The sequence below is a fragment of the Panthera onca genome, chromosome A1 (genome assembly GCF_046562875.1).
Source record: "Panthera onca isolate mPanOnc1 chromosome A1, mPanOnc1 haplotype 2, whole genome shotgun sequence".
NCBI classification, from domain to species: Eukaryota; Metazoa; Chordata; class Mammalia; order Carnivora; family Felidae; genus Panthera; species Panthera onca.
In genome coordinates, this window is record NC_138339.1 from 229,292,276 (window position 1) to 229,310,254 (window position 17,979).

The following is a 17,979-nucleotide window of genomic DNA, read 5'->3' on the forward strand; positions in this document are numbered from 1 at the left end:
CAGTATCTCACGGCTTTAAATCGATCACATCTAGCCAAAGACCCTCAGAGAGGCCCAATATGTTTCGGGTATCTTTATAGATATAGCATTAGCGAGGTACCACTGTATAGTGCAGAAATAGGGCAATTTTAAGCAATGATCGATCAACTGAGATTATAGAGCAGATGTCACATAGAAGCGATGAAAAATGGAAGAGACTAAATATTTCAGAACTGTGGAAAGCAGGACATCAATGTAAAAGGAAAGCTCTCTGGATTGTGTCTGTAGGGTTTTGACCCCATAGTCCAGAATTCCTCTTCGATCCAGTCTTACCTAAGAAGACAGCATGGAGTAATAATGGTAGATGAAGAGCCCAATCTTCTCTCACACTGTGATCCACCACCATCTCAGTCATAAAAATTACAGCAATATTGCACCTAATCAATGACATGGTGAAATTAATGTAACTTCTGAAGAGGATGGAAACACACTGACAGATCATTAAGTCACAATTAAATACAGCCCTTGAGCCCTGCCGAAGAATTATGCAAGACGCTTATTCCAGGGAATGGAATTTATTTTCCGAAAAAGCACAGAATTCCACAGAAAGAAGAAACTTTTGCTGAGCTAATCACAAAATAGGGAGTCTTACTCGTTGCTAGGTAATAAGAGCTGAGGGAGGAAGAGGAGAAAAGGGCCCTCTTTTCCAGTTACTCACGATCTAAAAATCATCACAGAATGCATATCCACATCCAGATTACATCAAGAAAAACTTCTGAGTTACAAGGCAGCTTTGCACATCGGTTGATAGTCAACCAAACGCTACAAATGTGCTGAGAACCGCAATTAAAGTCACGTGTGGTCCCTCTGATTTCAAAGGTCATTTCATTTGACAGGATGTGGAATGATCTCCCTCTTCTCATGGGAAGAAAAGTCCAGTCAGATCTAAGCAGTCATTTCCCACTACCCACAGATGCTACTTACCTGTGGAGGGGTCCCCGGGGAGTGATAGTCTCTGGGAGGTAGTCAACCAGGGGGGCCCAGCATCCTCCAGTACAAGGCATGGGTAAGGGCTGTGGCTGTTTGGTCTCTGTAATAGTCAACAGCCAGCCCGTATACGGAGAAATCGGGTCATCTATAGGGTGAGAAAGACAAGCGTGCATTACTTTTAGGGAGTGATGATTTTTGTTTTCCCTATTTGGTGTTTGTAGAAAGAATCTTACAAATTTAGGCTAGTAAAAATAACTCTCTAGCCATCCCATCTGGTGAGTATGAATTATAGGATCAATGGGTTAGAATTACTTGATTAGATTTTTTAGTCCCTTTATGTTTTGATAATCTAATGTACAATTACGCACTACAGATCAATGGAAAATACAGACATGCAAAAAGAAAACATTAAATCATTCTCATCACTGTGAGAACTTGGGCTTTCTCCAGTCTTCCCCATTGCAGTAAAATCCAATTCCACGTTTCCAGTTTGCTCAGGACAGGAGCCTTAGAGCTATCTGTGACGTTTCTCTTACATCTCGCATCCAACCCATAATCATGATAATCATGATGAGGATAATAGTAATAATAAAAATAAGTACATTAGGAGCTAACACAGGGAATACCTACTTTGTACCAGGCACTTTTCCATGCGTTGTACATTATATTAATAATTAATAGCCCAGTAATGGGTACCTCTTACCCCTACTTGACAGAAGGGAAATAGAGGTTAGGTAACTTGGCATCATATTCAGTGAGCTGTACCTTCAAAACATATCCAGAATAGGTCCACTTTTCACCATCTCCATCACTGCCAGGGTAAGGCACTATGTTCTCTCACATGGTTACTGCAATGGCTTCCCTACTGTTTCCCTGCTTCTGTCCTGGCCCCGCTACAGTCTGTTTTTCCACAGAGAAGCCAGAGCAGTCATTTTAAAACAGGAGTTCATTCAGGTCTTTCTCTCTGCTTCACACTCTCCAGTGGCTCCCCTCTCCACTCAGAATGAAGTCCAAACTCTACACCGTGGCCTTTAAGGCCTTACACGGTCTTCCTGCTGTTTCTCCCTTGGCTCATCTCCCACCACCAGCACCCTTGCCCACGCCACGCCAGTCATTTGGGCTTTCTTGCTGTTCTGTGATCACGCTCGGCACCACCCAGCTTCAGGGACTTCACCTCTAGCTTTCCTTTTGGTTGCAGAGCTGTCCTGGAGAGCCACGTGGTTCTCTCCTCCACTTCACACAAGCCTTCGCCCAAGCATCAATTTATTGCAGAGGATTTCCAGGAAATCCCCAATCATTTGACATCCCCTCCGCCTCTCACCCTGCTTTAATTTTCCTTTCTGGCACAGATCACCCATTCCCCAGCACTGACTGCCTCCTCCGACTCTCAAACAAGCTGCACGACAGCGGACACGTTCTTTTGTTCGCTGCTGTTTCCCTAGTTCCGCGAACAGTATCTGACATGTGGCAGGGAATCAACAAGTATTTTTTGAATGAATGAACTTCCTCAACAATATCTTTAAAGTAAGCACAGCAACAAGTTTCAAAACAACCTACCCTCATACCCAAAGGAGCTAGAAAAAGAACGAACAAAACACAAATCCAGCAGAATGAAGGAAATAATAAAAATGAGAGCAGAAATAAATGATACAGCAACTAAAAACCCAAACAAACCAATAATAGAACATATCAACGAAACCCAGAGCAGGTTCTTCTAGGAGGTCAACAAAATTGATAAGCCTCTAGCCAGACTCATGATGGCGCTCTTTTTTTATAATGCTCTCCATAGAGGCCGGTGGCATTCAAAGACGACGTTTCCTCCCGGGGTCACGTGATATGAGCCAGGTACATGGCTTCAGACAAGCTGGCTCAATCTGGAGAGCTGTGGCGTATCCAAGAAGAACGATGTATTAGATCAGCTTTAGGCAATTTCTCCCAAATAAAGTTTTTCTTGGCTGCACTCTTGAAAGGCAGTGAGAGGTCACAGATTCAAGGCTGCTGGTCCCCTGTTGAAGGCTGGGCTTACCAGTTAGCAGAGCGGATGGACGGGGTGTCTTCCTACTGTGAAGACTGAGGCTCCCCACAAGGGCAGGTGCTCGGACACAGCCCCCTTCTGGGATGGCAGGGAAGGGAGTTTCCAGGGCAAGGCCAGGATTCACCTCAGAAAGCGACCGTTGGGTCTTATTAACGCACCAAAAATCGAGCAACTGGAACCCTATAAATTCTATGCCATGGAGCTAGGCCACAACAGTTTTAGTCCAGAAAAAAATGTAAAGCGGGTGTGACAGTTCCTCATCTCATCTCAGACTCCGGGTAAACTACCTACAGGATGTTTCACTTTCAGCAAATTAACATCTTGAAAAACCATCCAGGATAAGCTGGTTGCAAAATGTACTCCTAAGTAATCAGCTACTCTATAATGAAACTTAAAAGGAGAACAAAAATGGGGAGACTACCAAAGAATTAAGAAAAAAGAAACTTGTGATATTTCTGTTAGGAAAGGACATAATTTTCTTTGTTTCAATGATGTTCTCAGGTACACAGCCCATCAGCAAAAATGTGTTGGATTTTTGGTGGTTGGATTAGGAGTAAGTTGGCCTGAAACTGGTTTTCTACGGTCAGGTCTAAACCACTAGGACTCAGCTGCTATCCAGCCTAACTAGATGTAGCCTTATTATGGAGACACATACACTAACATATGGCCTTGGAAAATAATCCAGGTATTTTAAGTAGCTCTAAAACAGCTTACATAATATTACTAGGAAGATCTTTATAGATCTAGGTCTAAATCAGTTTTCTGGTCCATTTTACTCAAGGTAGTATAGTTTGTCTGTTTTTGTTTTTGTTTTTAATAGAAAATACTTTTAAGAGGCTGCACATGGTCTTTCCATCTGGGTAAACCCAGATTATGAAGCCTCAGGCCAGTAGGTCTCACCTGATTTCTCCTTACCCTTCCTATCTCTACTAATCCTTCCAGGAATTCAGGGAGAAAATAATCACCCTTAACATATACCAGATGGCTGGCCACAAGGTTTTCGAATTGAGCCTACCAATCTTTGTTTTTCTTGTAGCATAGGCTATATCCCTCATTGTGTAGCTGGAACCAAAAATACATCAGGGAGAACCCAGTTACCAAAGTCCTAAGGGTATTTGTCCCCTATTAGATGTGGTGCTACCCTCCAGACAGCCAGAGTCAAGGTCTATTACTTAAACACTTGGAAAAGGAACTTAATATGTTCTGGACTTTCTGTGATAAGGGAGGATATGTTTGAGTAACTTCATTTCATTTTCTCTTATAATGAGTAATTTAAAATATAAGCTCTCAGTTCCGTAACAACATGCCATGAATTGGAACTTCTTTGGTCAATAACCGTAATCATGTAAAGCATATTATTGACACATGACTCAAATGAATTCAAATTCTGTGCCAAAATTTTCCCATTAAAATGCTGTTCATGTAGGCAAAACAAATCTATAAAAAAACATTTCTAGGTGAGGTAGATGCCATAACGATAACATTAGACTTCTTTTTAACCCTTTACAACTATTCACAATGGTTTTGTTTTTCCCTTCACAAATACTTCCATTACTTTTTCTTTTTGTCCCTAAAGCCAGTGGTCTGAGTTTATATAATGACATAATTATTATTATAATTATCCTCTGAAATTCACTATTTACGTATTTTCAAAATAATTCTTTCTTTATTATAGTGATTCTATCAAATTCTATGTCCAGGAGCCAGAGCAAAGAGGCACACTTTAAAGGAATCAACTGCCAAAGAGTAATATTCCTGACTAACCGGTTAGCAGAGTGGGTGGAGGGGGTGTCTTTCTACTCTGAAGACGGAGGCTCCCCACAAGGGCAGGTGCTTGGACACCGCCCACTTCTGGGATGTCAGGGAAGGGAGTTTCTGGGGGCAAGGTCAGGATTCGCCTCAGAAAGCGACTGTTGGGTCTTACTAATGCACCAAAAATTGAGCAACATAAATCCACAGTCATGGAGTGTTAGGTTTTGTTAGGCTTGGCACATTCTGAGGGAGGGGGGTCAGGATTTGACTGCTTCACCTTTTTATGATGCAATTTTTTTGTCCTCAAATTTGAAATATCTCACAGCAACCAGACTTTTCTTGTACCAACAACTCTCCATTTCTCAACTACTACTCTCCTCCTCTGTAAAATCTAGGCCCATCTAAAACTGATGGTCGGTGCTTGGGAGATGCAAATATCCAGTGTTTGGATGGTACAGTCCCCTGATGGGACACAGGAAGAGGTGAAAATACAAACAGCTTTATCTTACCTCAATAAGCAGTTTTATAGGGACATAGCTGAAACTTAACCTAAGTTAGAGGATGGTAACTATATATGGATTTTAGACATCCCTTCCATTGGTATTTTCAATGCTGGAGAATTGCCTGTCTGTGCATTAAGAAGCAGAGTAAGGACAGCTGAAATATTCTGTCATTGGAATTACTTAGCTCTTACCCAGTTGGCACATTTTCCATAGAAACAAAACAAATCAAAACAACAGCTACAAAGGTCCTATGAAGTGACTTAAAAAATGAACGTAATTCATGAAATACCACCACATTTACAATTTCCACCAAAAGAGACAAATAAATCCCATCAGACAGTTTACTGATTCCCTCACCATACTGAAATGTCACAGGAAGTGTTCTTTGGTTCCAGAATTTCTGTAAATTGTGACCAAATGATACCCTTTACCTGCTCCGTACCCACAGAAGCTGTTCAGGGCTTAAACAAAATAAATGAATGCATTGACCTTTTTGGTTTTCCCCACCTTCTCAGGGTACGAAGAAATTCCTGTGACAATTATATCTCCCAGGTTAGTAATTTTCACTTGGCTACTGAGACTATGCCATTGAGAGGCTCACGGTGAAAACCGATCTCCCCTGGGTGAGCTGACGCACAGAGCTTAAAGGTCAAATGCTCTAAGATAGGTTGAAAAATTGAGCTGCGACATTTGTTCTCAAATGGACAATTTCTTACTAGCCTTTCCCCAGATGCATCACCAAGGAAAAAACGCCAGGAATATAAAAGTACAGATTTGGGCTGTAATTTGAGGTTTTCTGATTTTGAGTTGCCCACTGTGGAGTTTGTTTTTACTTTAAGATGCTGACTCTATGCTTAACCTGCACAGTCGGATCACATGGTTACTTAATATTTATGGGTCCCTTTTTAGTCATTAGAACAAGAAAAATCAAAACACTCATTTTCTGCTCTCGAAATACATGCATTCCGTCTGAAACCCCACATCCTGCTGGTACTTACTTTTATCTTCATCATATGATCCTCCAGAGCTATTGCTGTATCTTGACTCTAGGCGGGTGTGGGCTCTGATGACGTTACTAAACCTTCAAATACAAGAACAACCATCAGAAATACTGACACGTGTGTGTATGTGCTGTTACTCGTAAACACATACTATTATTTAGTGGTTGAGTTTTTGGCAGTAAGTTCCAATGATGCTTTTCCTAAAGAAATCCTGGAAAAATTGTACCCCAAACATTTTGTTTTTCTCGAGAGGGCCAGTAGTCACTCTTGCTCAGGAGCACAGGTTCAAGTCTCGATGAGATCAATATTTTCAGGCTAATATCTGAATTGAACTAGGAGATAGCATTTGGTTAGAAAGAAAATAGCAATGGCACTGAATAATAGGAACCTCTTGTTCACATGGTTGCTTGGCACGTGGTAGGTGGTCAATACGTAATTGCTGATTAATTAGGTCAATGTAGATAGAATTGGAAATATACAAAAATGGTTTCATAACAAATCTTGGGCTTCGTCAGCTTTACAGTATCCCTTAAAATGATGTGAAGGTTTTCAGGAAAAGGTCCCTGGTGAGGAAATAGGGTGGGTAGGGTTATACAACTTGTCAAGTGTCAACCACAGGAAGGCGGCAGTAGAAGGATGCTTCTAGTGTCATACTGCCTCTGAGCAGGAGAACAGGTGATTTTAGTACTGAGCTCTCCCTCACTAGCTCTGTGGCCTTGGCCAGGTCCCGTATCTCCTTAGGGATCCTATTTCCACACCTGCCAAAAAGGAAAAATAAACAGTTCACCCTTTATTTCACTGGAATTGTTGTGGGAATCAAAAGAAATAATGCAAGAATGTTTCCCAAGCCGTGAGACATCTGACCATCAAGGTATTAATTATTATATTTCTACCTTGAATTTCTAGAATTCCTTCTCTCTTCAGGCCACCAAAGGCTTTCAAATCAATAGCGTTTTTATTATCCAAAGGCCTATAATGTGGGGCAAGAGTGTGGCTGAGGAGCAGTGTTGATAAAATGTTATGTCTATATTTATTTTATATAAAATGACATAAACAGGTTTTATCTACTTAATATATATGCTGCCAAAGCAAAGAATTAAGTCCATCTAAAAATATCTGGAAAATTCAAACCACAGCAGGTGTGTTCTCCTTCATTACTGACTGGGTGTTCTGCCTTAATTGACCACAGATCAGTGCTTTATTTCCCTCTAAAACACTGGGAAATTCAGGGCTATTGCTATCCTCCAGTGTATGGAGAAAAAGAACATGCTTTAGCAAAAAGTACTGGATGTTCCGTTTAGATGCCTGCCTTGTCCCGGGTATATAACCTCAGAACGTTGCATCAGTGATTTAGATTTACTGAACACAGTAATGTAACAGACAGTAATGACTCTGCTTTTATGCACTTCTTAAATGTATGCAGCAGATTTCTGACAGTCATCTTTCCCCCAGTAACTCTGTATTTCAAACATTATTGTCATAGCTATTGGGCTATTGCTTTGTGAATCCATAAAACAGAACATCTAGGACATCTGCTCAGTCTGTCTACATCAGACCGAACTTACAAGATGAGTAAAGTGACAAGCCTATTACCTTCCAAAGGTGTTCTTTAATCACATTTGTGCTGATAAATGCAACATTAAAAATGGTGTATGCAGAGTCCAGATCTCATTCAGCAAAGAACAAAAGCAGAGTAATGAAAAAATTCCACATCTGGAGATTTCCACGGGACAGAGAGCTCAAGAACTATATATGGTATATGTTGGTTTTATATTCATGCTCTGGGGGGACCGGGCAGGAAGAATTATAGAATGGATGACAATCCTTCTCTTTCCCTTTGAGATACATCTAAAGGAGAGTTGGGCAGACGTTTTGAAGCTGAGGTGAACAAGAGCAGCAAGCCCCTTCCAGATTGTTCTTACTCTGGAGGAGACCAAAACCATACTGCAGCAAAGCATTAGCTTGACAAGAAAAAAAAAAAATAAATGAATAAAAAATAAAAAAATAAAAAGTAAAAACTGGCTCCTAAGTGTAAAATCTGTTATTTTCCTTTGCTTTCCTGGCTTAAAGAAAATAATTTTGGGTCCTGGCTTTAGAGGAATTTGAAGGATTAAGTAGACCAAATGGCCCTTTAATGTCAAAGGTACATGTCTTAAGAAATATATCATGAATATAGCTCCGATAAAAGAAAAACTAAAAGGACAAAATATTTTTCTAAATTTTTATTCTGCTGACTTAGCTCAAATTAATACTTAGGTAATTTTTGGTAGATTATTAATCTCTATCCCTGTATCAACACAGATCATCGGAAATTTATGCATTTTGAGGTTTATTGCTTTGGTTCTCTATGAAAAACCCTTTCATGGAACTACAATTTTTTTTTTTAAAGCACATTTAAAAAAAATTTTTTTTTTGTTTATTTATTTTTGAGAGACAGAGAGAGAGAGGACGAGCAGAGGAGGGGCAGAGAAAGAGGGAGACACAGAATCTGATGCAGGTTCCAGGCTCTGAGCTGTCAGCACAGAGCCTGACGTGGGCCTGGAACTCACGGACTGTGAGATCGTGACCTGAGCCCAAGTTGGACGCTTAACCGACTGAGCCACCCAGGCGCCCCTCATGGAAGTACAAATTTAAAAAATAAGCTTTTATTAAGGGTTGATGCATTGAAAATACTTATGGAGTTTGGTTCTGCGTATTTGACAAACTGCTATGAACAGCAATTTTAATAAAAATATATTTTCACTTTGTTGTTTGATTAAAAAAAACACCTACATGATAAAATCCTCCTTTGAATTTAGGGTAGTTTCTGTTAGTAGCTTCCAATGAATCATTTTTGCTTATTTTTACACACTGAAAGTTATAAAATTCACCGTACTTTTCTTTTTTACTTTGGCTATTGAAGAACTCAAGGTTAGGTTAGTATTAGCTTTCAGTATTTGTCCTTCATGAGGACTTTTGACACAACTATCTTACTCTCTTCTTAGCTTGGCTCTTATTCTATTGCCCTTGCGTTAACGGTACCATAACCTATCTGAACTTTTTGTTAGTACAATAATAGTATTAAGTATTTCTGCAAGACATCAAAGGACCACTAATCTACCTGTAAAAAACATGGCGTCAGGCCTGTTTCTTTGCAGAACTCCGTGGGGCCCCCTGGATCCCAATAATGTATTTTGGTGACTAGGACCCCCAGGGGTTGGGTAACACAGCACCTTGGTCAGTATTTCTGAGCAATTATGTCTATAGACTCTTTGTCTACAAGGACTATGAAGAAAAGGGTAAGTAATTGTCTTCTGTAATGGGGTTAGGAAGAGGGAGGCAGAAAGAGGGGCTAAATGGAGTTTGGACAGCTTATCTTTGGGGCTGTGAGATTTCTCCAGTTTTCATTCACATACCGACTAAACATTAAAAAATACCCACTATGTGCAACACAGTAGTCTAATCAATGAGGATAGCAATGTGTATAAGAGATATATGGTCTCTGTTTTCCAAGAATTAAAATCAAGTGGTTGAGACAAGCATGTGTACAAGTACCCATAAATCAGCATGACAGGGTCGACAAGGAAGGAAAGGTAATAAGTAGACAAGAGAAGAGAAATGAGACATTTTAGGCTGAGGGCACAGTCTATTTTCATGGAAAAGAGAGAATGCATTAGAGAAATAGTGCAGGTGGAGTATTATATGATCAGTGGAATGGTGGTGGCCTTTGGGAGAAAATATTCATACATGTATGATCACATATATATGACTATATATAAAAATGATCAATAAATCTATACATGAATAGATACAGCATTAGGAAAAAAGTAGATATATATGAATACATATAAAAAGTGTGGGTACCTAACTACATCAGGCTTTCTAATGGCCAACAGAGATACAGTGTGGGAGGAGGAAAGCAAGACCTAAAGAGAAAGCTTCTATTAGAGGTGTTGCCTGGTCTCAACATTACAGAGATGACTAGCTTAATTTCAAGGGCCACCACTAAAAACTTGGGCAGGACACTCAGGAATCCAAAGGGGCTTCTGTAGTTAGATGTTGATAGACATGCATCACCTTTCCACCCTAAATAAAATTAAGACGGAAAATTCAGTCTAGACGATAAATGATAAAGAATGTTACACTCCAACTAGAAAGTAGAAATCTCTTTAGAGAGATAATGTGATTATTTACCATGAGGAAGTTTTCCAAAGAAGGTACTAACAAATATAGATTAAAAACGTGTTAATTAATAATCTCGTATTGTCACTAATGTATGGAGTATGAAAACCTTTACTTACTTCTGAGAAAGAAAGAAAGAAAGAAAGAAAGAAAGAAAGAAAGGCTTATATTAGAGATCTGTAAAGGATGAGGTCTATGATCATGAGCCACTGGGTTTGGGCGTTTAGCCTGAAGCAAAGCTTATATGGATAAGCATCTGCCTGAAGGCAGTGCAGCAACCCAGTCATGAACATACTGAGGAAACTGAGGAGGACTGAAATGGAAATGAGCCTTCAGAACTCCAGACGCAGTCAGTCTTAGGTCATCGTCTTCCACCTGCAGCCCCTGCTGTATTCTTTCTTTAAAATTGTTTTTTAACGTTTATTTATTTTTTGAGAAACAGAGACAGGGTGCGAGCAGGGGTGCAGAGGGAGAGGGAGACACAAATCTGAAGCAGGCTCCAGGCTCCTAGCTGTCAGCACAGAGCCCGACCCGGGGCTTGAACTCACAGACCGTGACATCATGACCTGAGAGGAAGTCAGTTGCTCAACTGACTGAACCACCCAGGCGCCCCGCCCCCGCTGTATTCTTGTGCACAGGATGAAATCCTGAGGACCATCATGAAGCATCTGAAAGCATTATGGGCTAAGTGGATTATTTTCATTATCTGATCTATTAAATTATCTCCAACCTGAATTTGTGAGCGTCTCTTCCTTGTTACTAATTTCTTAAGTGAAAGGGCTCCCTGGTAGTTTTCACTAGAAAAGGCCCAGGCTGAGGAGTTTTCAACACCATGAGAATCATCCTAATTTTTATTTTTTAATTTGAGTCCTTTTTATTTCTTTTTGTTTCTCTGCTCCTCACAATTAACCACAGGAAATAGTGATGCAGATTTTATGAATTTATGAGTAGCTTCTAGGCACGGTAAAGGGGCAAGAGAAATATCATTAAAGAGTTAATGTAAAGGGAATAGAGGCTTCTTCTAGCAGGAAAAGGCGCTGTTGTTGGCTAGCCAAATGTGACAATGTAAAGGTGAAATAAAAATGATGATGTTTTATAAGACTCGCCTCAAGACAACTGCTCAATCTCTAAGCAATCATTCCCCAATCAGATTTGAAAATTTCACGTGGAAATTCCCTCTAATTCCAGATGGTCTGTGCCCACTAGCAGAACAACCAGTGGTTTGCAGTAAGCCCTGCAGTAAGTGGGATTCAGCCAGCAGAATGACATCCCTCTTAATCTTTGTCTTCTCTGGCTTTTCTCAGGGAGAAATCATTATCTTTAGAGATATCAGAGCAGAATTTGAGTCAGTTTGTGTTTCTAAAGGCAAAGAAGAATTTGTGTGTGTGTGTGTGTGTGCGCGTGTGTGTGATTTATGAAACACAACAAACTCTTACAGATGCTTTTGTATAGACTGTTGCTGAAAGTTATACTATCTTAAGCCAAATTTGTGCACCAACCTCTCATCCGATTCTTTCAATATCTTGCTCTCCTCGGCATCTGGGAAACTGTCCTGGCCGGCCACCACTGTGTTGCTGCTGGAGGTGGTTCCTGCAGGTAGGATTAGAAGAAAGACACTTAGGGGAAAAGAAATGTGGTGGGGGGAGGGTTGAGCCCAGGTCTCAAGTAATTATAGTGCAGGATTTCCTATAAAATCTCATGTTTGAAAGATTCCTTACATCTTCTGTACAATCTCAGACATTCTAAACAACCTTCCAAGCCCACACCACTGAAATGGGAGAATCCCAGACATCTGTTACAGTCAAACCAAATTCCTTAGCTCTCCGATAAAGTGAGGCTACAACATTCTTGAAACCCTTTCTTCCTGACCACTTAGGTAATGAGCTTATTTATAGCGGCTGGCCCTGCTGTTGGCTGCTTTCACATTTCTGGGGCCGGGAGTTATTAAACTAACGTTAGTGAAGCAAGTCCAAGTACCTAGAGTTTCTGATCCCTGGGCTACTGCTTCTCAGTGAGAACACATTCTGGCAGCAGGTGCAGGGCAAACAGAGGGCATAAGAGACCAAGGGACGAGAGAGATTTGAAGGCAGTTATGATATTAGGAAAATCAAAGGGAAGCCGGCTTCAAGGAACTTGAGGAGGGTGTTATCTGTTTCATAAAATGAGGCTGAGAAGCCAATTTATTAGAAGTGATAATACTGTTGAGGGAGCATTTGAGCTAATCCTGGGAGATTATTGGCCAAGAAAATTCCACAGACATAAGAAGGAAGGTCCAGAAATGAGATTCCCAAGGGACTGCTGTGCCCTGCCTGGGATCAGTCTGAAGTGCAAAGCTCTGTGGCTTACCAAGTCCCTGACTGATGGTCATCCTTACAAATGGATTTCATTAAACTCACGATGCTCTTAGGAGTCTCAGCTATTCTTTAAAAAAAAAAAAAAAAACAAAAAAAAAACCACTTTTTTTTTTTTTAACATTTATTTATTTTTGAGAGACAGAGGGAGACAGAGCATGAGAGGGCAGAGAGAGAGGGAGACCCAGAATCTGAAGCAGGCTCCAGGTTCTGAGCTGTCAGCACAGAGCCCAACGTGGGGTTTGAACTCATGAGCCATGAGATCATGATCTGAGCTGAAGTCAGATGCTTAACCGACTGAGCCACCCAGGCACCCCAGGAGTCTCAGCTATTCTTAAGCCATCTCTTAAATGAAAGTTTAAACAGGAATAAGAAAAAGCAATACACACACACACACACACTCTCTCTCTCTCCTTTCCATTCAGTGTTCCGGGTAGAGGAAAATCCAGGGATCCAAGACAAGATGTCCACCCAGCTGCCCTTCCCCTACCAGAGGCTGCCGCAGAGGCCTTGCTGCTGGCCGCAAAGCGGTAGAACGGCGGGTTGTCACAGTGCTGGACGATGGGATTCACGGGCTCCGTCTGTTGCAGCTCAAAGAGAAGCTCTTCCATGGTTTGAATGGTGTTGTTACGGCACAAGTATATGGCCACCTTTTTGATCTGAGAAGAAACATGGGACACAGGATGTTTTCCCGAGCCTCGCCCGCAAGAATGCTAGACTGTAAGCTGTTCCCTTCCACGAAAGCATCATCCCCAGAGCTACCGTCCCGATAGCTGAGCTTCATGGTCTCCCGGCACGAATCGGAGAGTCTGGATTAAAATTCGCCTCCCTTCACACGCATGTCTGATAGGAGTGCATGTCAAAGACTTTCCCTTCCCTAATGGCCGAGTTTACAAAAGCTGCTTTTGGGGCACATGAATTCTCCCTAAGCTGAAAACTTGCATCTAAAGCCTTATCTAGAAAGCATTTTATTTATACAAACCATGGGGAAAAACGGCTAGTGATTTTTGTTTAGACAAGGAGTCCAGTCCCTTGCTATTCTCTTCTTCCCTAGAAACTAGTGAGTTTTGGTTGTTGGTATGGTTTTAAATTTAAAAACTAACTCTGGATTAAAGCTCTGTCTGATTGTAGCCCTCATTGTCAAACCTGAGGCCGGATGCTGGTGTGGCTTCGAAACAACGGGCAGTCAGAAAATCTCTCAGAAAAACAACCAGCACACAAATGCCAGTTGAGTTATGTTATGGTTTTAAAAATGCTGTTGTTTTGGGGCGCCTGCGTGGCTCAGTTGGTTAAGCGTCCAACTTCGGCTCAGGTCATGATCTCACGGTTCATAAGTTTGAGCCCCGTGTCGGGCTCTGCGCTGACAGCTCAGAGCCTGGAGCCTGCTTTGGATTCTGTGTCTCCCTCTCTCTCTGCCCCTCCTCTGCTTGTGCTCTGTCTCTCTCAGTCTTAAAAATAAACAAAACATTAAAAAAATTTAAAAAAATGCTGTTCTTTTATTGACCGTATCATCTTCAAATACAAACACTAAATATTACACATCTCCGGAAGATTTCTCTCTGCCTATTTCTCTCCTCCCACCTACATTTGAAGAGAAACACCTGGAAACTCAAGATGTAAGAGCATCAAGATGTACACACAAAACATCTTTATGAGTAATAACATGATGCTTTACCGAGTTTCTCTTATGTGGTGGGTCTAATTTTTATAGAAGGTAGCTTTTAGTAACTGTTAGGAAAATATCCACTGCTTAGTTCATACATTTCTGTGTCCAAAGGCTTAGAAAGAGGATGACAGAGGGGTCACTGAGACACTGACTGTTGCCTGCTTCTCGGGAGACAGAAAGAAACTTTTATGTAATACCTAGATGAGCTCCTAGGAGATTAGCAGGACTGACAGAAGTTGACCTTCCCATTTTACTCGGTGCAGAGAGCACAGTCCCACTGGCAGCTGCAAATACAATGGACAGGAGCAATGACTCCAAGGGTGAGGGACGCTTACGTAGGGCAAGAGAAGCGTGTCACTGCTCACGCCACACAGGCTGATCAGGAACTGCAGGGTGATCCTCAGGTTGTTGGTCCATTTCTCGTTGTTGGCTAAAGCATTCCAAGCATTTTCCATTTCTGGTCCAGGAACTTCGTCTCCATACTAGAACAAACAAGATAAAAACCGGCCCAGGAGACGTGGGGGAAAAAAAATGTCAGGAGGCAGAATGTTTGAGGAAAAGTTGTTATAAGGGTCATGGCCATCTCGAAATCCTAAGGAGGGGGAGACGTGGCCACTCCTCAGCAAGATGCCATTTTCCAGCCATTTATAATGCACATACTTGTTCTCATGATTTCTAGTATGTTAGCGTTATCATTTGTATTTATATTATTACTTTTAAAAATTGTGGGAAGATGCACATAACGTACGTTTTTAAGCATACAGTCCAGTGACATGAAGCACCTTCACCCCCGTCCATGCCCTATTTGTGTGACTTTTCACAATAAGTGCCACTTGCCCCGAGTTGGGAGCACAGGGCTTGATTAACCCGCGGGTTTTCCTGGATGACAGAGCCGTGTTACTGAGGCCCGTTTCCTCCGAGTTTACCTTGGCCGTCATGTACATGAGGTTATTCAGGACCAGTGACGTAGCTTCCGGGGAGCCCCAGCCACTCCCTCTCAGCCCGTGTGAAGTGGGCACTTCTCCTTCCCGGTCCTTGACGTCATCGTCTGGGCTGCTGGGGCTTGATCCCGGGAGGAGGAGCCTGCTGTCCACCAGCTCGATGTTGTGCAGCCAGGGCAGCAGGTAGGTGAGCATGATCTGACGCCCGTTTGGGTGTGTCGTGGGAAATCGCTGGCTTACCTCTGGAGAGAGTGGCAGTGACCAAGGGCCACATGTTATCTCATCAAAGTAAATATAGATCTTAACACCAACCGACAGATCGGACGGTGACTTCAGTTTACAAAGCATTTTCACGTATACAGCAGCTCCTCCAGGCCGCAAGATCTTACAACTGAGGCTCACCCTCAAGCCTCTCGCCCCTGGTGCTCTGCGGAGGCTCGTGGGAGCGCACAGGGGGGAAAGCCTGGGCTTGGTCAAAGTGGACTGGGGTGGAAGGCCTCATGACTTCACACCCACTGCTACGGACGACGTGTATCAGAGCGCACAAAACAAGGGGCTCGGAATCAGAAGGACACGTGATGAGGTCCCAGCGGCTCTGCATTACCAGCTGCATGAAATTCTGTGTTAGTTATTTAACCTCTCTGTTCCTCAGCTTCCTCATCTATACAACGGGACCACATAGGTGGTTTGGATCCAATCCCATGGTCTTTTATATATTAAAAGATATAAGGTATAGTATATGCTCAACACAGTGCTGGTCATCTAGGAGGCTCTTAATAAACCATGGCTAGGATTCTTATAACAATTACTGTCTTTCCACTATGCCAACATTTCACCACGTGTCTTCTATGAACTCTCAGCTGTAAAAGTGAGAACGAAGCCAGTCCGTGGACTCATGTTTGTGGCATCAACCTGAAAACTGCCAACTGTGTGCAAGCTGTGCGCTCAGTGTCGCACTTCATTTTATGAAATAAATGATTCGAAATGGTAAAACGGTGCATCCAGTCCAGTGATTTCAGCACTCTTTTCTCTGAGAGCATTTTGCACTGTTTCACTGCCAGTAGCATTTAATTTTATGACCTGAAAAAGCTTTCTCCGGGAATAAAAGCACAGCATTACCTATCTGCTGCAAGCTGCTTGCCATCTTTTATTTCTAACATCTAGAGGAGAAACGGTTTGATCCTAAGGGAAATTCGCGAGCATGGTCTGATGCACTTGTTATTATCCAGTGTGGCACGTAATCTCATTTGGAGAGTTTTTGGCTGCTAAACAATAGAACAACACAGATGCCAGGAATTAAACCAAGATAATCCACTAGATCCCTGAGACGGTAGCTTTAATTGATTTGGCCCTTTTTCCAAAAATTGTAATTTTTCTATGGTGAACACTACGAATATATTTAATGCTGTGCCGCAATAATCAGGGTGAACAGTTACGTTTTACATTGCTTAAAATTTCAAAACTTACTTAATTTCGAAACTTTACGGATGTGACAACTGATATCATGAACTTGTCTGACACATAGTCAGATCCTTAGAAAACTGGAACACTTATCTATTCAACATACTGGGCCTTTTCTAGGTCAAGCCACTGTGCTAGGCACTACGGAGCCAGCAAGGATTCAAGATTCAGTTCCTGTCCCTGAAGAGGAGGCTCTGAGACAGGTGGCTCTGGAGCAAGGTAGAAAGTGACAAATGACACAGAAAGGAACAAACAAGAGTGCTATAGGGGTTCAGCGGAGAAAAAGGACTTCTGGCTACAAAGATTCACTTGCATGGCAAAAAAAACTACAGGTAAGACCTTGGATTGCGAGTAACTTGCTCTGTGAGTGTTCTGCAAGACAAGCAAACATTTCTAATAAATTTTAACTCAATAAATGAGGGACATCTTGCAATATGAGTCGTACATGATGCCGAATGGCACATGATCACAACTGAGCCAATGGTTCTCCTAATTTGCTTTGATATACAAGTGCTTTGGATTATAAGCATGTTTCTGGAATGATTTATGCCCGCAAACCAAGGTTTTATTGTATTTTAACCTGACTAGGAAGGACTGAGACTTTGGAGAGGAATAAATCCTTCCAGTGGGAGGGACAACTGCCATTAAGAATACTTGTCGTCTTTTAACAGTGGCAAAGAAACCTATTGTCTTTTTTGTAGCCATGATTAGCTTCTAACACATCACATAATTTGCTTATTTATGATGTTTATTGCATCTTGTCTGTCAGACGTAAGGTCAGATGGGGGTGTGTGTGTGGGGGGAAAGTCTGTCTAAAGTATCCCACACACCTAGATCAGGGCCAGGATTGTAGAGATCTTTCTAAAGGGAAAAGAGGATGAAAAAATGCCACAGACATGGAAACAACTCCCATTCACCCCTCCAGAAACAAACTTAAGAAATGTGAGACGATGTTAGCGGGCTGCTACGTACATTTTCCGGCTTCTGTGGGAGGGCCCTGAGCAACTTGCCTGGCTACTTACAAGGAATTAACTCATCTGAAATTACAGGCAATAAAACTCTCACCACAGGGTTTTCAGTAGTAAAAACAGTAAAAGTGAGAGCTAGAAATCTCTGTAACCTCCTTATTTTTCCACATC

General features: G+C 41.8%; 1 protein-coding gene across 11 annotated transcripts in view; it reads right to left on the minus strand.

Moving 5' to 3' along the window:
* Positions 1-17,979, minus strand: part of FRY (FRY microtubule binding protein) — a 443,455-nt gene that overhangs the window by 68,920 nt on the left and 356,556 nt on the right. For all 11 annotated transcript variants that reach the window (XM_060637419.3, XM_060637417.3, XM_060637413.3 and 8 more), the window contains 7 exons: positions 15,365-15,621; positions 14,774-14,920; positions 13,263-13,431; positions 11,921-12,011; positions 6,258-6,340; positions 964-1,114; positions 313-416 (listed from right to left, as the gene is read on the minus strand). In XM_060637419.3, coding sequence (XP_060493402.1) covers positions 313-416; positions 964-1,114; positions 6,258-6,340; positions 11,921-12,011; positions 13,263-13,431; positions 14,774-14,920; positions 15,365-15,621 — 1,002 coding nt within the window. The remainder of the gene's footprint in view (positions 1-312; positions 417-963; positions 1,115-6,257; positions 6,341-11,920; positions 12,012-13,262; positions 13,432-14,773; positions 14,921-15,364; positions 15,622-17,979) is intronic.